This window comes from Talpa europaea (assembly GCF_964194135.1).
Source record: "Talpa europaea genome assembly, chromosome: 8".
Lineage (NCBI taxonomy): Eukaryota > Metazoa > Chordata > Mammalia > Eulipotyphla > Talpidae > Talpa > Talpa europaea.
Window position 1 is genome coordinate 60,720,709 of NC_140075.1, and position 21,760 is coordinate 60,742,468.

The window sequence follows — 21,760 nt, forward strand, 5'->3', positions numbered from 1 at the left end:
TTGTTGTGTTTTTTACCTTTAATATTTTTTTACACTGATATCTTATTTGGTTCCCCTCTATTCCTGCTATAAGTGAAACCATCTGCTATTTTTCTTTATCCTTCTGGCTTATTTCTTTCTTTCTTTTTTTTTTTTTAAGATTTATTTATTTATTTATACAAGAACTGGGATACAGGCCAGATGCGCAGGAGGGTAAGAGGATTCACCAGAGCCAGAACGGGGAACAGAACAAGCAGACCGACGAAATACACTGCTGAGGGGAGCAGTGGGTGCGGCAGGAAAGATCTGCGTGCCATGTAGGACCTTCACCAGTGGCCGGGGATCGAACCGGTGCTGCAGAGGTTTCGGGCAGTGTTGCAGCCCAGCGCTCAACTGCTGTGCCACCGGGGAGGCCTCTTCTGGCTTATTTCACTGAGCATAATTCCTTCTAGTTTTATCCACGTTGCTGCGAATGGCATGAGTTTATCTTTTTTTTTTTTTTAAAGATCTATCTATCTATCTATCTATCTATCTATCTATCTATCTATCTATCTATCTATCTATTTATTTATACAAGCACTGGGTACAGTCAGAAGCGCGGGAGGGTGAGAGAATTCACCAGAGCCAGAGCAGGGAGCAGAGCAGGCAGAAGGACCGAAGTACACTGCTGAGGGGAGCAGAGGGTGGCAGGAGAGGTCTGCGCGCCATGTGGGACCCTCCTCTGGTGGCCGGGGAAGAGCCGGGAATCGAAACAGCGCTGCAGAGGCTGCGGGCAGCTTCGCAACCCAGTGCTCAACCGCTGCGCCACCCGGGAGGCCCGAGTTTATCTTTTTTGATTGCTGAATAATACTCCATTGTGTATATATGACACATCTTCTTGATCCAGTCATCTATTTTTGGGCATTTGGGTTGTTTCCTTTTCAAAGAAGTTGCTTTTCTCTCGGAACTGGTTGTTCTTTCATCTCTGCTTATCAGGCCCATGGTCTCCTGAATGCAGGTGACAGCAGTTTCAAGTTCCTCTTTCCTGCCCCATCCCTGCCCCAGCCTCCACCTTACACTGAGCATCTCCAGCATGGCAGAAACATTTGGTGACCATACTATGGAAAGTACAGGAAAAGAAGGAGAGGAAAGAAAATATTTCCTATCCCACCTGCCTTGTATTTTGTCTTCAAAGAACTTAAAATTTTTTTTTTTAGAGATTTATTTATTTATGCATACATGAACTGGGTGCAGGCCAGAGGTGTGTGTGTGTGGGGTAAGAGGATTCACCAGAGACAGAGTGGGGAGCTGAACAGGCAGATGTACAGAAACACACTGCTGAGGGGAGCAGCGGGAGAGCCAGGATAGGTCTGCTGTGCCATGTGGGTAGCTCCCAGGCAGGGGATCGAACTCATGCTGCAGAGGCTGTGGATAGCTTCATAGGTTGCATCTTAACCCCTGGTGCCACCAGGGAGGCCCCAGAAATTTAAATTTTTAGAACAATTCCTTTCCACATCATTGTAAAATATTAACTTTTATTTCATCATTTCTACATTTGTGGTTATTAGAGTTCTCCTACAGAACTTTTTTTTTTTTTAAAGATTTATTTATTTATGCATATAAGAGCTGGGGCAGAGGCCAGAGATGCGGGGTGTGAGAGTATTCACCAGGCTGCGGATTGCTTCACAGTGCGGTGCTTAATCCCTTGCACCACCAGGGAGGCCCCTCCTACAGAACTTGTTAAAGAAAAGTTAAAGAACCATAACTTTGTATCTAGGTTTCGGGCTGAGGACAGAACCTTTGCTCCTGGATTGGCTCAATTTCATTTGTCTTTTTTTTCTTTTTAAAGATTTATTTATTTATGCATATAAGAGCTGGGGTACAGGCCACAGGTGTGGGGGTGAGAGGATTTACCAGAGACAGAGCGGGGAACAGAAGATTGACTGAAATACACTGCTGAGGGCTTCAGCAAGTGAGTCAGGAGAGGTCTGCTGCACCATGTGGGTAGCTCCCTGGCTGGGGATTGAACTCATGCTGCAGCAGCTGGGAATAGCTTCATAGGTTGCATCTTAAACACTTGTGCCACCAGGGAGGCCCTGTCCTTTTTTTTTTTTTTTTTTTAAAGATTTATTTATCTTTGCACAGAAGAACTGGGGTATAGGACAGAGATTTAGGGAGTGGAGGATTCACCAGAGAAAGAGTGGAGAGCAGAACAGGCAGATTTTTTTTTTTTAAAGATTTATTTAATTTATGGATGCATACAAGAACTGGGGTGTAGGCCAGAGGTGCAGGGAGGGTGAGAGGATTCACCAGAGACAGAGTGGGATGACAAAAATGGATCTACTGAAATACACTGCTGAGGGGAGCAGCAGGTGAGACAGGAGAGGTCTGCTGTGCCTAATGAGTTAGCTCCCTGGCTAGGGATCGAATTCATGCTGTAGTGGCCAGCAATGGCTTGATAGTGCTGAGACTTTAACCCCTGTGCCAGCAGGGAGGCCCTGAACGGTAAATCTTTTTTTATTAAAAGTGTGCAATATTTCTATTAGAGAAATTAAAACAAAAAAGAACTGCCTAACGATCTGGCAAAAAATTAGTTGAAATAGTCTAATGTAGGTGAGATGAATGGGCATTAACAATACACACTCACACCATTTATAATTGGTAACTGAACTTCTTGCAGGTGATTTCTAGAAAAATGCTTATTTTATCCAGTATGAAAATTGAGGAATTTGAGAGAAACTATTAAATTATGAACCTTTCAAGCCTCTGTCTAAGATGGCTGCCAGTATTTTTGGCTTCTGGTGCACTTACTTTCTCCCAGTCATCAAATACAATCAAAATTCTCTCTAGGTTCTGATGTGGAGGGATTTTGTGGGTATAATTAAGAAACCAAATGAGTTGATCTTAAAATAGGCAGATTATCCTCTGTGGGCCTGACTTAATAAGGCAAGTCCATAAAAAGGAGTGGATTTTCATGGAGAGAGAGCTTTGAAACATGAGAGGGAGATTCTCTGTCCTGACATTGAAGATGGAGGAGTTAATGTGGCAAGGAATTCAGGCAGCTTGTAGCGGCTGAGGGTGACTTTTTTTTAAAATTTATTTATTTATGCATACAAGAACTTGGGTACAGGCCAGAGGTATGGGGGGGTGGTGGTGAGAGGTTTCACCAGAGAGAGAGTGGGGAACAGAACAGGCAGATCTGCTGAAATCCACTGCTGAGGGGAGCAGCGAGTGAGTCATCAGAGGTTTGCTGTGACATGTGGGTCCCCTCCCTGGCTGGGGCTGGAACTCTGTGCTGCAGTGGCTGCAGATAGCTTCATGGGTTGCATCTTAACCCCTTGTGCCACCAGGGAGGCCCCTCATCTTTATTTTTTAATAGCTGAGTAGCATTCCATTGTGTGTATGTTATTATATTTATATATAATATATAATTATTATACATTTTATATATATAAATAAAATCTTCTTTGTTCACCTATCCATCAATGGGCATTCAGACTGTTCCCAACTCTAGGCTATTGCAGATGGTGGTATGATGAGCATTGGAGTGCATATAACTCTTTTTTTTTTTTTTTAATAGAGGCATGTTTTTTCTTTATTTATTTGTTTGCTTGTTTGTTTGTTTTGTTTATACATGCACTGGGTACAGTCAGAAGCGTGGGAGGGTGAGAGAATTCACCAGAGCCAGAGCAGGGAGCAGAGCAGGCAGAAGGACCGAAGTACACTGCTGAGGGCAGCAGCAGGCGGCAGGAGAGGTCTGCGCGCCATGTGGGACCCTCCTCCGGTGGCCGGGGAGCAGCCGGGGATTGAACCGGCGCCGCAGAGGCCGCGGGCAGCTTCGCAACCCAGCACTCTACCGCTGCGCCACAGGGGAGGCCCCCTGGAGTGCATATAACTCTTTGAACAGTGTTCTGTTATCCTACAGGTGACTAAATATCCAGAAGTGAGATGGTGGGATCATATGATCATATCAATAGATCATTAATCTATTCTAAACTTTTTTAAAGATTCTCCATACTATTTTCCATAATAGCTACTTATATCTGAAGTGGGGAAATTTAATTTGAAAAGATTTTATAGCATTCTTTCTTTTGGATTGCTTAATTTGGTTTGATTTATGAAAACACTAGTTTAAGGAAGCTTTTTTTTTCTTTTAACAGGCAAGGTAAAATAAGCACTTTATTACTCTTCACACAATTTGGTAGCCTCAGGAAGTTCCCAGAACTAGGCCTGTTAAGACACGTACAGTGGAGCTTGTGTAACTTATCCTCTAGTAATAACTCCTAAAGTATATACCAACTGGGACAGAGCTGAGCATTCTCCCATCAAAAGAAATGGAGTTCACATTTTGAAGACTTGACCAATGTCAACCTAGAGGCGTAAAAGTTCATTGGAAACTTTTGATATGCCAATCGCCTGAATGTCTAAGTGTGGCAGCTTTTGCTATTTTCAGAGTCTTTAGTCTCACTCTCTACTCTTGGAGCAGCTGAGAGGTGTTGATCTGTAGGGGACATTAAGGAGCTTCTAGGAAGAAGCATTTTGCCTTAAACTGTATTGGTTTTAACATCACTGACACTATAGGAACATATTGAACATAGTATATCTACATAGTGTACTGAAACTATGTGTCTACATAAAAGAGAAAAAGCAGGAAGTACAAAACTTTGCTGAAATTTAAACATTGGAAAAAATTACAAATATGAAGTATCCCCAATGGGGAGAAGACACATTCAAACCTCAGTCTTAGCCACCGGACCTTTTATCATTCTCTTCAGAGCCAGCTTCACATCTTGGTTCCGCAGAGTATAGATGAGGGGGTTGAGGAAAGGCGTGATGGCTGTGGGGAACAGGGCAGCTGCCCCAGCCAGGGGGCTGTTGGCTTCAGGCCTCAGGTAGATGACGGCACAGGGCACATAGTACACGGTCACCACAGTGACATGGGCTCCACAGGTTGAAAAGGCCCGACGCCGCCCATCAGCTGTTTGGATTCTTAGGATGGCTCGAATGATCTGTATGTAGGAGAGGAGGATCAGGGAGAAGCAACTGGCAACCACCACTCCAATGTCCACAAAGGTCACCATCTCGTTGACTGTGGTATCCGCACAGGCCAGCTTCAAAACTGCGGGGATATCACAGAAGAAGTAGTTTACCTGGTTGGGTCCACAGTAGGGCAGACGGAAGGTTAAGATGGCCTGGATAGCCCCATGGATGGATCCTGCCACCCAAGCACCAGTCACAAGCAAGGCACTCAGCTTAGCACTCATGAGGACAGGGTAGCGCAGGGGCCGACATATTGCCAGGTACCGGTCATAGGCCATCAGGGTGTAAAGGAAGCACTGGGTACTGCCCAGAAAGTGATAGAAATAGAGTTGAGCAGCACAGCCACCATATGGGATGGGTTTGATGCCTAAGGTGAAGTTCATTATGAGCCGAGGAACGATGATAGAAGAGATGCCCATGTCAATGATGGAGAGAACACCTAGGAATATGTACATGGGACGGGCATGGAGCTGAGGGTCTACCCAGACAGTGATGAGAATAAGCAGGTTCCCCAGCTGGGTCAAGATGTAGATTAGCAAAAAGAACACAAAAAGAAACACCCTTAGCCTGAGTGGGTAGGGAATTCCTGTAAGGATGAACTCAGTCAATAATGTGCTGTTGACTTTTTCCATCTCTGGAATGATCAGACCTGGAGAAAGAGAAAACAGGAGTTAGTGTGGAGATGAGAGGGAGCTGAGGTGACTAAAACCAGATATAGTGGGGGAGACATTTGTCTCTTATGTGGAGAGATGACAAATAGGGAGAAAGTATGTTCTGTACAGAGGTGGGTGTACAAATTCTCAAATATTTACTTTCTGGACTTTACAGAAAAAGTTGGCACCTGCAACACATTTGCCAAAGATTAAAAGTTGTTGGAAATATGTGTGGGGAAGAACATTTATTTGGTAAGATGCTCTGGCAGTTCAGAAACTTCCAGAGACTACTGGCTCATTTTTATCTCTCCAGGATATAAACTTACATGGAGTGGGAGTAATTACAAAGGAAATGAGAACATTCTTTTGCCCCCTTTGTATTAGAGAGAATGAAAGAGAATTCCGATTAAATGGCTAGTTGTTTATGATAATGCTTGATGCTTTTCAAGTCTCCATGTTCTTTATAGTTAAAGGAAGAGCGTGCTCATGAGACTGAGCAAGTAAGCAAAGTTATGGCTGACACTGGTACTATGTATTTCAGTTTCTTTTCTTTTCTTTTCTTTTTTTTGGGAGGACCCTCGCCGGCGGCCGGGGAACGAACTGGTGCTGCAGAGGCTGCGGGCAGGCTTGCAGCCCAGCGCTCAATCGCTGTGCCATCCTCAATAGGGGAGGCCCTATTTCAGTTTCTTTTTATATAATAATTTAGCCTTGAGAGATGGTAAAAGAGGGAAGGAGAGAAAGAAGCAAAGAGGGATGTCTGTAATGAGAAGTCAGAGATAAAGGAAGAGCAAGGATGATGGGTGAAGATGAGTGGAACAGAATGAGTGGATGGCTAGAGCAGAGCAAATGGCTCTCTGTGTTGAAGAGTCATTTTACAATCTTAGCTTAACCCCTTGATTAAAATTTCTCTACCTGAAGAAAAGGTTTGGGTTAATGAGTTTTTTTTTTAAAGATTTATTTATTTATGCATACAAGAGCTGGGGTACAGGCCAGAGATGCAGGGGGTGATTAGATTCACCAGAGACAGAGTGGGGAACAGAAAAGGCAGACTGACCTAAGTACAATGGACTGAGGGGAGCAGTGGGCGAGTCAGGAGAGGTCTGCTGCGCCATGTGGGTTGTTCCCTGGCCAGCAATGGAACTCCTGTTGCAGAGGCTGCGTCTTAACCCCTTGCACCACCAGGGAGGCCCTGGGTTAATGAGATTTAAAAACTCCCACTAATGGCCTCCCTGGTGGCTCAGGGATTAAGTCTCAGCATTATCAGCTATAGCCAGTCATTGAAGCATGAGTTCCATCTCCAGTTAAAGAGCTAACCCACATGGCGCAGTAGACCTCTCCAGTCTTGCCCACTGCTCCCCTCTACAGTGTATTTCAGTAGATCCACCTATTCTGCTCCCATTCTGTCTCTGGTGGATCCTCTCACCACCCCCACACCTCTGTGCTGTACCCCAGTTCTTGTATGCATAAATAAATGATAATAAATCTTAACAAAAAGTTCATGACAGAACTGTTCCAGATATTAGGGCAACAGACATTGGCCTCCCCCTCCCATTTCCCAATTTCAGGAAGTGCAGAGTGTTTAAGTCCCACACAAGTCCCTTGAGCAATCTGTGACTGCCCAATGTCAGCCCTGGCTGGAATGAGCTCACGTGGCTGCTTGTTCTGGTCTGCGTGTCATGTGATGCTGTTGTTTTCTGGGGTTACAAAGGTCTGATGTTAAATTGCAGATTTAGAAGCCTCATTTGTGTCTCTAGAGGAATGAGGCTTTAGGAAATCAATTCTGCTGTTCAAATACCTGAGAGAATGACATGTAAACCAAACAATTTGTTAACTTACTGTGGGAGATACCACCCCCAGGACTGGGTGTGTGTGCTACCCAAGGCAACTTACTAATATCAAGGTTTCTGATACCGAATGGTCTTACTCATAGCAGGAATCTAGAAAACTTAAATAAGGGACCAGGAAAAGAATAACTATAAGAAAGAAAATATCAAAATCAACAAACAACTATGAACAAGAGACACTCTATGAGGGGTAGGGGGTAGGGAAAGGAGGGCTTGGGGTCAAAATAAGGGGGTTGTAATTGTGTGGGGAATATAAAAATAAAATTTAAATTAAAAAAAATCAAGGTTTCTGGAAATCAAATTAGAAATCAGTGCATATTTCTGAACTTCAAATCAGAATAAAGAGAATTTGATGGAGTACACTTAATTTAGTCTTCAATAGGTTTCAATGAATTATACCTGGTAAATTACACATTTTATTTATTTAAGGGAATATTTCAATCTTCCCTTTAGATACAATATCTTTTTCTTCTGAGCAGTAGTAAAATAACGACAAAATTGTACTCTAATTATTTTCTTCCTGAGTTGCTATCTCTTTTTTTTATAAAAGACTTTATTTATTTATGCATATAAGAGCTGGGATGTAGGCATATAAGAGTTGTGCGAAGTGAGAGGATTCACCAAGACAGAATGGGGAGCAGAACAGGTGGATTTACTGAAATACACTGCAGAGGAGAGCAGCGGGAGAGACAGGAGAGGTCTGCTGCGCCATGCTCCTGGGCTGGGATCTAACTCAGGCCACAGTGGTGATAGCTTGATAGTGCCGAGACTTACCCCTCCACCACCAGCGAGGCCCCTGAGTCTCTATTTCTTTTAGATTGCTTTTATTATTTCCAAAGGCTTTCTTCTTTTCACACATTTCCCTAAACTTTTAGAAATCCCTAACCATTTTTTCCTCATTTATTTTCCATACTGCTTTCTTCTTTGCGTTAGGGAACATTCTTTTTTCTTTGAATTATTCTCTAGGAACCATTATTTCTTTGGGGAATTTTACTGTAGCTAGAGACTTCAATCTGCACAGTGTGCTGATCCTTGTTTCATTCAACTGGAAAGAATAGCATTGCCCAAACTTGCTCATAGATTTTAGAACCATCTTAATGGGAGGAATAAGGAAATACATGGAGCCCTATTTGTATATTACTGTCCTTATTAGGTGTAATTTCATTCCAGTTGCATTTAAGTTTTCATCAGTTTGTTTAACAATTTTTTTCTTCCTTATGAAGTTATAAAGATTAACAGGTCATTTTCCCTTTGATCTCGAACTGTCATGACCTTCTTTATACCCCTGCCATTATCATAGATCTCCAAGCATGAATTTTGGTATTCACTAGGTAAACACCTCTCTTTTTTAATTCATTGGTATCTCAGATGTTCTGAGATGCCTTAAATCCTTGCAATAATAAAACTGAAGGAGATGGGGAGCCCGAAGTGGCACAAAGAGAAAGAAACACAGCACCCGTGACGTATCAATGGAATAGGTTGCTAAGATCTCACAGTGTTTTACATCTGTGTGGTGTGCTCCTGCTCCTTAAAGGAGTTATGTGACCAAGGAAACCCAGAACTATAAATTCTAGACCAAGTACTCCTGGCAGATTTTATGGTTTCTACTTCAAAACTCTTCATTTTAACTTAACATTTATTCCTACAAATAGGTCAAAAAAACAATTAGTAAATCATCTTATTTCAGATTGCTTAGTAATTAAGAGCTTTAAAAAAATCATTGGAAATACTAATCCTTATTGTCCTGAGGCTATAGTTTTATCTGTGATCTGAAAAACTATTTTAAGAGTTTGATGTTTCATTCTGTCAAAGATTCTAAACTGGTGTTGCTACTCTATTTTTAAACTTAGTTATGGCAGAATTAAGTGCAAGTTATAAAGTCAAGAGTCAAATTTTGTTACTTGGAATCTCCTTTCATTGTCTGGCATTCTATTACACTGTATTTCTTAAAAACTGTCTGGGGATTTAGCACTATTTTCATTTTACAAAGACTTAGACTGTGAAAGTATTGATACATTATTTATTAAAAAATATGATCTGATATCAAATGTAAAAGGCATCTTGTACAATCACGTTTGAAAAAGACATGGGATCATTAGTGGGCAACAAATTGACTATAAATTATAATGCTGATCATTAAAAAGACAGCAAAGGGCAGAGTTTTGACCAATCATCAGATGAGTTTTACTTAATTCTGGTCCGAGATGGCATGTCTAATTTGTCTTCATATGATCATGAAGAAACCTTAAAAAAATTTGCTTTTTATTTGAAAATCCACTCAACCCACATTTTCTTTTAGTTTATAGAAAGTACCGCTGCTCTACATAGTCTTCTGCTATTTTCTGAATTTTACAAACAAGGCATGCAAAACTGAAAATAATCTAAAGAGGAGTAATAGCTGGAAAGAATATATCTAAAAATACAATGAAATGAGAAAAAAATGAGTTACTGAATATGAGAAATGAGACTAAAAGTTTTCATTAAAACATGGAAGCCCTTATCAGCAATGAGTTTGAGCTGTCTGTTTAAGATATTCACTAACATAAAAATCAGATTACTTACAACCATCTTTCAAGTTTCAGGCAGAGAATCTATCTTACAAATGAGAGAAGGAATCTGGCAAGGGCCAAAGAGCGAGAAGCAAAGAGAACCAGCACAGACCTCCAAGGGGCTCTCACCTGCTGTGGTTGGCATTGAAGCCAGATGGGAAACGAACCTTTGAAGAAGGTAGTTTTGGAGAAAGATGTAGCCAGTGAAAGACTTGGGGAGATAGTATCATCTTGATATAAAAAGGTTAAATGGTAGTTGCGTAGTTATTTAGCACAACTGTAAAGAAAATTTCTGCAAGAGAAGAAAAGTATATTGAATAATTAAATAAGGAAGGACATTGAGAGATGAAGAGATGGACAGTGGAGAAAACTCTTGCAGTGTTGGCCCCAACATTTACCTACATCTGAAACTTACTCAAGGTCATCTATACATCGGGATAGCTTCCCTTTTTTTCAGCACTTCTCCACCTCAGTAATCAAGTCCTGTATCAAGTGATCAAGATGTTTACTCTGTAAAATGGAATGGGACAATGGCAGGTGCTACCTTGTGAAGAGAATCACCTTCACTTTGAAGTGTTAGCACCCACAGAAAATTCTTTTGTTATCTGAGAGAAGGAATATAAATCTGTTCCTAGAGAATCTCAATGGTTTTGGATCCCATGGGGTCAGCTGATCCCATGGGGTCAGCATTTGAAGAACTAATAGGAAAAGGCCCAATTAGTCAGTTCTGCCTGGCCAAAATAAAGGACCAAACTACTGAAACTTGATTTATCATTTGCCTACCTATTTGTGAATATTCTTTACTAGTTTCCTTATGAACTATGGGGAGAGTTATGGCTCCCACTGAAGGTAACTGCATAAGTTGGTCTCACTTGTGTTCTGTTGTCTCTTTTACTCTCCCCAGAGTCAATTACAGTGTGTGAGACCTTTAGCTTGGGGAATAAGGTAATAGCACCCCTGTGATAAGACAAGAACAATACGGTTTGTTTCCTGGGAAAATCCCAGAAACATTAGGTGGGACAAAGTCTGTAGGACTTAATAGGGCTTGCTGGTGATTTCATATCTGTGGCTTTTTTTCTCTTCTAAAAATGAATTTGGAGGGCCTCCCCGGTGGCTGCGCAGCGGTTGAGTGCTGGGTTGCCCCGCTGCTCCCCGGCCACCAGAGGGGGGTCCCGCATGGCGTGCAGACCTCTCCTGCTGCCCGCTGCTCCCCTCAGCAGTGTGCTTCGGTCCTTCTGCCTGCTCTGCTCCCCGCTCTGGCTCTGGTGAATTCTCTCACCCTCACGCGCTTCTGACTGTACCCAGTGCTTGTATGTATAAACAAACAAATAAATCAATCTTAAAAAAAATGAATTTGGAGAAAAAAATGAAAAAACTAATGTGATTGGTATTGGTCAAAGAGTTTTCTTATTGGCATATTCACATCTTAAGACATTCATATTTCTTGGCATTACTAAGACGCTAAGATAGATCCATATAGATTAGAAACAAATCAGAATGTCAGGACTAGAGGGACATGAGAAGTCATTCAATCCAATTATCATCTACAATATTTTAAGTCATCCTGCTGACAAATAATTTTTATCAGCATATTTTGGTGCTGTTTCTTTGAATATTTTGAGATTGGCTTGACATCTTTTAATCTGATCTTCAGAATAGCCTGAGCATTTTCTCCACATCTTCTTCAAATATCTAGACATGGAATATACCTTGAGAAAATACTTTGAATGAGATCTATTCCATGTACCCCAAAACTTTTGTGGTAATCTTTCTAGCTCCCAAGTCACCTTGGTGTTGAAGTGTCTAGAACAGAGGTCAGCAAACATTTTCTGTAAAGACCAGAAAATAAATATTTTTGGCCCTGAGGATCATACAATCTCTGTTGCAACAATTCAAGTCTGCCTTTTACGTAAAAGCAGCCAAAACAATATACATATAAATGGCCAAAAACTATATCATAATAACAATTTATTCATAGGCATTGAAGTTGAATTTCATGCATCCTGAAATATTACTCTTGTTTTGATTTTTTTCCTCTCAACTACTTAACAAATGGAAAAAACATTCTTAGCTTACAGTTTACACACAAAAAACAAGTAGCAGGTCATACTTGTACCACAGGTGAGTAGAGGTGATCAGGGAAAGCATGAAACTTCTTTACAAAGAGCTGTTCAAAAGAGATGTATGTGCATAGATGCAGTCTGGCAAAACTATTTGTCTTTCATAGCCTGGTCTTTCCTTGTGTTTTTCTCTTCTACTATTCCAAGAAAAATGACTTCAGTTGAAATAGATTTCAGAAAAGAAATTTTATATATTCAATGAACATATTGCATTTTGTATATTGCAACCAGAACATGTATTAGAAGTTACTTTGTGAAGTGGGACAATGATAGTGCAGGTTCAAATTTTCTTAAGTTGTTCACAACTTGGTCTAGTTTTGTAGTTTCAACTGATGACTTTCTAGCTCTGTTCCGCAAAAATTGCTCTGTCTCACAAGAGTAATTATGTTTACGGATGAAATTAGTAATGATACATAAACTTCTAAGAGAGTAGTTGGTTTTATAGATTAGTGTTAATAATTCCTAAAACTCAACAACAAAAAGTGAGGAACACTTCCAAAATGTACAGTGGACTTAAGTAGATGTTTCTCTACAAAGATATACAAATGGCCAAGAAACATGAAAAGATGATCAACATCACTAATCACTAGGGAAATGTAACCAAAACTATAATGAAATACCACTTCACACTCTACTATTAAAAAAATACACACAGGGCCTCCTCGGTGGCGCAGCGGTTGAGCACTGGGTTGCGAAGCTGCCCATAGCCTCTGCAGTGCCAGTTCGATCCCCGGCCACTGGGCGAGGGTCCCACATGGTGCACAGACCCCTCCTGCCTCCCTCTGCTCCCCTGAGCAGTGAACTTCATCAGTCTGCCTGTTCTACACTCTGCTCTGTCTCTGGTGAATTCTCTCACCCTCCCGTGCCTCTGACTGTATCCAGTGCTTGTGTAAATAAATAAATTAAATAAATAAATCTTTAAAAAAAAAAAAGAAACTCAAAAAAGTCCTGCTCTTTAAAAAAAGCACACACACACACACACACACACACACAAAAAAAAGCCCCAACCCAGAAATTAAGTGTTGGCAAGGATGTGGAGAAATTGGAATATTTGTATACTGTTGGTGAGAATGTAAAATGGTACAGCTGCTATGGAAAACAGTGTGGTGTGTCCTCAAAAAATAAAAAAATAGAATTACCAAATGATTCAGCAGTTTTCCTTCTGGGTATATATTCAAAAGGACTGAAAGTAGGGTTTCAGAAAGAGATATCTGATACTCATAGCAGCATTATTCATGTTAGCCCAAATGTGGAAGCAACCCAGTGTCCATTAATGGGTGAATGGGTAAACAAAATGTGATATATACAGACAATGGGATATTATTCAGCCTTAAAAATGAAGAAAATTCTGCTATATGCTATGATATGGATGAACCTTGAGGACATTATACTAAATGAAATAAGCCAATCAAAATGATAACTGCTGGGCCTCCCTGGTGGTACAGGGGTTAAAGTCTCAGTTCTATTAACCTATCTCTAGCCAATGTGGCATGAATTTGATCCCCAGCCAGGGAGCTAACCCACGTGGCACAGTAGACCTCTCCTGTCACCTGCTGCTCCCCTCAGCAGTGTATTTCATTAGATCTGCCTGCCCTGCTCCCCACTCTTTCTGGTGAATCCTCTCACCCCCTGCACCTCTGGCCTATACCCCAGTTCTTGTATGCCTAAATAAATAAATAATAAAATCTTTAAAAAAATGGTAAATGCTGTTTGACTCTACTTACATCAGTTACTTAGAGCAGTCAAAATCATAGAAACAAGAAGTGTAATAGTGATTGACAGGGACTTCAGAAGGGGATAATGGGGAATTGTTTAACGAGAAGAGTTCCAGGTTTATAAGGGAAAAGGAGTTGTAGGGATGGATGGTGGCATAACAATGTGAAAGATTTTATACCACTTAAATGTCTTAAAAAATGGTAATTGTTGGGCCTCCCCAGTGGCGCAGCGGTTGAGCGCTGGGTTGCGGAGCTGCCCGCAGCCTCTGCAGCGCTGGTTTGATCCCCAGCCACCAGGAGAGGGTCCCACATGGCACGCAGACCTCTCCTGCCGCCCGCTGCTCCCCTCAGCAGTGTACTTTGTCACTCTGCCTGCTCTACTCTCCGCTCTGGCTCTGGTGAGTGCTCTCACCCTCCCGTGCCTCTGACTGTATTCAGTGCTTGTATAAATAAATAAATAAATCTTTAAAAAAAAAAAAAAGGTAATTGTTATATATTTTACCAAATAAAAAATATCTACCAGTAAACACCCCCCCCCAAAAAAAAACCCCAAAACAAAATAGGCTAGCATGATTTCAAACATCTAAATGAGTGAAAAAACTTTCAGCGAATGAAAGAACACATTTACCTGACCCTTTGTTTTCTGGAAAGAACTGTTGACACTTGCACTTATACTACCATACATTTGAATCCTCTGTCTCCAACTTTTTTATGTTTTACTGCTTTGTCAGTAAGACCCAGACAGGTCACAGGGGTCAAGGTCATTTACATCAGCCTATCCCACTGACTGACTAGGTGGCTTCCAGATCTTTGGCTATTGAGCATTCATGATAGTTGGCCCCCCAATTTTGGGGGGGTTGCCCTGGACAATTTAGATGTGATCAAAAGATTTTCTTGGTGCTGTTTTAATTTAAAAACTGTTGATTAAGGTGAAGGTGCTGTAAAAAAAGTAATTCAATGACAAATCAGTATATTAAAGAAGTTGGGGGTTTATTTTCCTGTGACTTAACGTTCTGAGGTGGTGTTGCAGCTGAGCATCTCCACTGGCACAGGAATATTACCTGTGATTTTGCTTCTCAGAATTGGAAGTGGCGTATAATGGCGACCCAGCTCCATGATCAGATTGTGAATACAAGTTAAGAGATCTAACTATCTCTATGCAGGAAAGAGTAATGAATATTCATAAGGAGAGGAATGACATATTTAGTTCTATATTTTATGAAGTAAACTCTGGTAGTGTCATGGATGTGGTTGGGGATGACAGGAGACCACTTAAGGAGCCAGAAAGAATTCATTTGGCAGAATGAACGGAATTTGGTGACTTACCACACAGGGAGTGAGGGGCTAGAAGGAAACATGGTGATTGACACAGAGATTTAAATTTGGGAGGATGGTTTTGCTTGATGTGAGCCAAACAGCCTGGAATGCCTAGAAACTTGGGAAATTAGGTATGAAGGAAATTAATGAAGTCTGATGGAGCAGAATTATGCTGGGCTTTTCAAACTTTGCCTGGAGTAATCCCCCCTCCACTTCAGTAGAGCATTTATTCTTCATAGTCAATAGTTGTGTAGAATATGCTATTTCCTGAAAGGTGGGTAAGAAAAGTGTAAAACAGCTTTGGTTAATAATTTTAGGTTAAATGTAGCACCAGAAGCTTCTTCCTAGTGGAAATACATTGAACTCAATTTAAACTAATATGTGTTGTATTGATAGCTTGCCAAATGCAGCAGTGATATAGGTAGTCCTTGAGCCCATAGTTATTTATTTTCATTTGTACCCCCTGGACCTGCTGTTATTCTCTTCAGAGCAGACTTCACATCCTGGTTCCTCAGTGTATAGATGATGGGGTTCAGTAATGGGGTGACAACAGTGTAAAACACAGCCACTGCCCCATCCAGGGGACTTTTAGAACCTGGCCTGAGGTAGATGAAAATACAGGGCACATAGTAGACTGTGACCACTGTTAGGTGGGAGCCACAGGTGGAGAAGGCTCGGCGCCGCCCCTCAGCAGTGCGAATCTTCAGGATGGCGTAGACTATGTTGGCATAGGACAGCAGAATTAACATGAAGCAGCTGGCAGCCACTATCCCAATGTCTACAAAGGTCACGAGTTCATTAATAGTTGTGTCAGCACAGGCCAGTCTCAATACTGCAGGGATGTCACAAAAGAAATAATCTACTTCATTGGGCCCACAATAGGGCAGGCGGAAGGTTAGGGTGGCCTGGATAGACCCATGGATGGAGCCAGCCACCCAAGCTCCAGCTACAAGGATGGTGCACAACCAACCATTCATGAGCACAGGGTAGCGCAGGGGCTGGCATATTGCTAGGTACCTGTCATAGGCCATCAGTGTGTAAAGGAAACACTGGGTGCTGCCAAGGAAGTGAAAGGCATATAGCTGAGCCACACAGCTGCCATATGGGATTGCCTTACTGGCAGGAGTGAAATTTAGAATAATTCGAGGAACAATGACAGAAGAGAGCCACATGTCCAGGAATGAGAGCACACCGAGAAGAATGTACATGGGGCGGGCATGGAGCTTTGGGTCAATCCACACGGTGAACAGAATGAGCAGGTTCCCCAGCTGAGTCAGGATGTAAATGATTAAGAAGACCAGGAAGAGCAGGATCCTCAGGTTTGGGGGGTGAGATAAGCCCAGGAGAATGAATTCTGTCACTGTTGTGTGCAGAGATGTGTTTCTGGTCTTCCCCATCTGTCTGTCGTCTGCTAAAATGAATGGTGAATTCAGACAAGGGAAATACAACACAGGGAGATGGTAAGAGGATTTTTTTTTCTAATGAGTAGAGTTTCGGAAGTAAACAATGGACTTCTATATTTTATTTCATTTTTACTTTTTAAAGATTTATTTATTTATGTATACAAGAACTGGGTACAGGCCAGATGTGTGGACGTGAGAGAATTTACCAGAGACAGAGTGGGGAGCAGAACAGACAGACTGACTGCAATACACTGCTGAGAGGAGCAGCGGGCAAGTCAGGAGAGGTCTGGGCCTCCCCAGTGGTGCAGCGGTTGAGCGCTGGGTTGCGAAGCTGCCCACGGCCTCTGTGGCGCTGGTTCGATCCCCGGCTGCTCCCCTACCACCGGAGGAGGGTCCCACATGGCGCGCAGACCTCTCCTGCCGCCCGCTGCTCCCCTCAGCAGTGTACTTCGGTCCTTCTGCCTGCCTGGTCTGCTCCCCGCTCTGGCTCTGGTGGATTCTCTCACCCTCCCGCGCTTCTGACTGTACCCAGTGCATGTATAAAACAAAACAAACAAACAAACAAACAAATAAATAAAACATGCCTCTGTTAAAAACAAAACAAAACAAACAAAAAAAAACAAACAAACAAGTCAGGAGAGGTCTGCCGCACCATGTGGGTAGCTCCCTGGCTGGGGATCAAACTCGTGCTGCAGCCACTGCAGATAGCTTCATAGGTTCCGTCTTAATGCCTTCCGCCATCAGGGAGGCCCTGGACTTCTATATTTTAATTGCCAACTATCATCTAGGTTTCTTCACAAGATAAGCTCTCAGAGCCCGGTTAGTGTTTTGGTGACTCGCCATCCTCTGCATGGGCAGACTGTACAAGTGCTGAAAGTTAAGACACAGGGTTTTATGTGAATAATATAGTAAGTGCATATGATGGGTTATGCCCCAATGGGAAACCACAGAGAGTTGGATTCTGGAGGCATAGTGCAGTGTGGAACAATTATTCCACAATTGCCCTCTCATTGTTGGCCTCTAACTTATTACCTTCATAAAGTTTCCTCCCATAATCTGCAAAATCCTTTGATATCTGGCCCTTGCATATTTCTACAGTCTTTTTTTCCTTCTGTTCCTTCAGATCACTACATACTCATTCTTTCTGGAAGTACTCCCCCCTGAAATATACTAATTCATCTTTTTTTTTTTCTGTTTTCTCTTTTATTTATTTTTTATTTTTTTATTTTTTACATTTTTTAATTTTTATATTCCCCACTAATTCATCTTAACATAACCTCAGCACTTATGCTTCACTGTGGTTGTCATCTCCTTTGGGAAGGGTTTTTCTATCTTAGAATAAAAGTTAATTACCATAAAGTATGATAAGAGCTATTTGCTTAAATGCTTCTTAATAACTTTTTACTGGATTAAACTCAGAGCAAAGACCTAGTCTATTTTACTGTTTCTATGTTTCTGTAGTATCTGCTCCAGAACCTTGTCAACAATAAGTTAAGAAATATTTGTTGACTGATTGGCTGGTTGAATGAATATTATGAACTCCTGTTAATCTCATTTCTCTGAGGATTACATCTCTCATGCTATATGTCACATAGTCAGGACTATAGGCAGAGGGATTAGCTTCAAACTTCAGCAAGGTGACTCTGCTCCCAGAGTAAACAAACCCAAGGCATCATTTACACATTCTGTTTGCTCTAGAATGTTATTTAAACATTGTTTTAATGATTGTTTTAAATAGTTTACAGTTTTTGATGATTTGGACTATAACAACATTGTCAATAGGAGACAACCTTTACTATGTTGCTATTTAAAGGCCTTATTTGACTTCCAACAAATGAGACTCAAAAACCCCCTTTAATGGTATCAAACATTTGAGTCAGATGTTATTTAAAAACTCCCTTTGGGGCCTCCCTGGTGGCACAATGGGTTAAGCCTCACCACTATGAAGCTATTGGCAGCCACTGCTGCATGAGCCAGCCACTCTGGCATGATTTCAATCCCCCATCAGGGAGCGGACCCACATGGCGCAGAGACCTCTCCTGTCTTGCTTGTTGCTCCCCTCCGCAGTATATTTCAGTAGATTGCCTGCTCTGCTTCTCACTCTGTCTCTGGCCTACACCCCAGCTCTTGTGTGCATAAATAAATAAATAAATATCTTAAAAAAATTGAGGTGAAAGCAAACTTAAATTCATCAACTATAAAACCATTTTAAGTGTCTGCACCTTGGCTAATTTGATATATATTCTAAATTTCTCTGTCTCAAATAGCATCTTATAAAAAAGTTGTAATTTATATAAAAACAATCATATGCTAATAGGAGCTAGTGACATCATTGATAGAATCAATATTTAAAGTAATGAAATATTAGGTGTAGGGCTTTTCCCCTTGAAATTCAAGGGGGGGTGCTTTTAGGGATGAAATGAAAGAGGGTGACACTGAGAGGGTAAGGTAAAGGAGAGATGAAACCCTCTTTGCAGGGTCAGGTGGGAGGTTGTAGGCTGGGCTGATTACTGGGCTCGCCTTTGCTAGAAGGCCAACTCACTCTGAGCCCTTTATAGACTGTACCTCTTTTTCTAAGAGGTCAGTTTATTTCTGTGGCTTCGCCTCTGTGTCATGTCTACACTCAGCTGGGGTTTTGTACAGGGAACCTGTGAGTAGGCATCATCCTTATTCAGAGCAGAGATGAGATGAGGAATCACCCTTGTGTTGAGTTGTTTGTTCTTGTTTGCCTTTAGCACCAGGCTCAGATTAAAGTCCTTTCAGACCTTTCGACAGCCAGGGCAGAGAACCAGTGCAAGGGGAATGAACAGTTTGGGTACAGTGAAGAGGCAGAACCCATATTTTATTGCTCTAATTATCCCTTCAGAGTCCTTGCACTGTAAGTTAGAAGAAAAAGGATGAGATTTTGATAAAGTACTTGAAGGCTTTCCAACCGTCAAGTCAGTTGGCCAAATATGCTCGTCCCTGGGAAATGACCGTTTGCACAGCAATGCTGAATCTGATGGATTATTTTACATTGTTTAATACCTTTCACCCAATGGAACAAATAAAAGATAAATGTTTAAAATTCTTTTTTTCAATTCAAAGACGAAAGTTCCCAATTCTGGAGAAAGATCAATTTAATTGTAAGTTAATATGTTGAAGACTGTTTACTCTGTTAGTAGAAGATGGAGGAAAGAGACAGATAGTATACAGCTTTTGACAAAGTTACCAAAACTTTTCAAATCTGGAAATTAAGTCTTTCTCCTACTGTGAATCGACCTGACTTTAGGAATGCTTCCTTTTTTGGACTCACCTGGTCACGGCAGCAAAATCTTGGCAAAGGCTGTCTTTTCTCAGGTAGAATGGTGAGTAAAATGTCGCTCAGAGCGTGCCCCGGGCTTGTGCTGATGGGTTACTGCATCTTTTCTCTAGACTGGAATCACAGTCTTCCAGGGGATCGACACTCTTATTTTAATAATCTACAAGATCTCTTATCTTTGGAGGTCTTTATAGATTGTGACTTCTTAAGTGTTTCAAATTTTACATCAGTTACATTATTAGCTAGATCTACTTTGATTGAGTTTTTTTTTTTTTTTTAATACTGTCAGGAGATATGTAGAAAACAATTTAACTCTTGGGAGTTCCACCCCAAGTTATTTCCCCCATGAGAAATACATTCCCTAGATCCTCATTATTTTCTTTGATGTTACGATCAAGCAGGAATCACTTCTACATAACTAGAATTTATACAGTGAAGAATAAGAACAATACAATCTCTTCGAGTGATCTCTAATATTTGAGAATTCTTTCTTTGAAGTGCTATGGGATCGCACATTGACCTATATTACAGTCAGAAATGCATTGCAAATGGACTTCATTGTCAATAATTGAGCAAGTTTTCCTTACATGTCCCACCTCTTTGGACACTGAGAGGTAAAAAAAAAAATACACTCAGTTTAGATCAGTTCAGTAAATTCAGTCATTTGTATTTAAAATCCTTGATCACTCCATTGTCTGGATGGCAGTGGAGAAAGAGCTTGGTTTCAAATTGTTGGCATGGTCCTTGGATACTTTCTGTTCTTTCTTAGGGTGTGGCAGATCTGGTGAGATTTTTGGACCAGGCAGTTGCTGATTTGGGGGTGACTTGCTCCCCCTGATACGATTCAGAATGAGTTGTGCGCCGCAGTTGGTTTGTTCTAGCTTACAGTGGCTCATTGTTAAACTTTCAGAAGTTTTATGAGCTCTTTTTAATATAAACTTGCAATTAAATATATATTTTGGGGGCCTCCCTGGTGGTGCAAGGAGTTGGAGCGCAGCCTATGAGGCTATCCGCAGCCACTGCAGCACGAGTTCCATCCCCAGCCAGGGAGGGGACCCACATGGTGCAGCAGACTTCTCCTGTTCCGCCCTCTGCTCCCCTCAGCAGTGTATATCAGTCAAATCTGCCTGTTCTGTTCCCCACTCTGTCTCTGGTGAATCCTCTCACCCCCTGCACCTCTGGCCGGTACCCCAGTTCTTGTATGCATAAGTAAATAAATCTTTAAAAATATATACATTTTCAATTAAATAAATCATAATAAAATATAATAATACTCAAAACTCATCATTGTATAATTATTTTACTAATACTTATGAGGTTTTCTATCTTGAGGCTATATCTCTCTTACTATATATGAAGGTATAACTATCTTATCTTTAAGGTGAAAGTACTATAGGATGGTACCTACCATTACCAAATTCATATGCAGTGATAACGTGTTGGAGTTTGAGTTTGATAGTGGGAATATCAAGCATAGAAAATGGAAGTGATACAAATCACTGCTTTTGGGGGGTTCAGCAGCAGCCAGATTTTAAACATTTACCAGCACACCACTAGCTGGAATCCACTGTTCCTGTTCTTACTTCTGGTCTGGAAGTCTGTGCATGATGCAGTGACTTTGCTTGCACTCCAGCCTTGTGCTGCTGCTCCGTCATTCCCAATATGTCAGTCTTCCCTGGCAAAATATATACACCCGTGATTATTTATTCACCCCATTCAGGCACTGGAAAGCCAGTCTTATATACATATATTTTAAATATTTATTTATTTATTTATATATACATACACAAACTGTGGTACAGGCCAGAGGTGTGTGTGTGTGGGGTGAAAGAATTCACCAGAGATGGAGTGGGGAACAGA

At 41.3% G+C, this 21,760-nt stretch overlaps 2 protein-coding genes across 2 annotated transcripts; both read right to left on the reverse strand.

The window, feature by feature from the left end:
• Window positions 1–4,688: 4,688 nt before the first annotated feature.
• OR10G3 (olfactory receptor family 10 subfamily G member 3) lies at window positions 4,689–5,630 on the reverse strand (the record flags this gene model as incomplete). The annotated part of the gene is made up of 1 exon (XM_084241165.1): window positions 4,689–5,630. The coding sequence occupies one exon, from the start codon at window positions 5,628–5,630 to the stop codon at window positions 4,689–4,691; it is 942 nt and encodes a 313-aa protein (XP_084097291.1).
• Window positions 5,631–15,636: 10,006 nt separating this feature from the next.
• LOC311175965 (olfactory receptor 10G2) lies at window positions 15,637–17,422 on the reverse strand (the record flags this gene model as incomplete). The annotated part of the gene is made up of 1 exon (XM_084241223.1): window positions 15,637–17,422. The coding sequence occupies exon 1, from the start codon at window positions 16,591–16,593 to the stop codon at window positions 15,637–15,639; it is 957 nt and encodes a 318-aa protein (XP_084097349.1). The 5' UTR covers window positions 16,594–17,422.
• Between the last annotated feature and the right edge of the window lie 4,338 nt (window positions 17,423–21,760).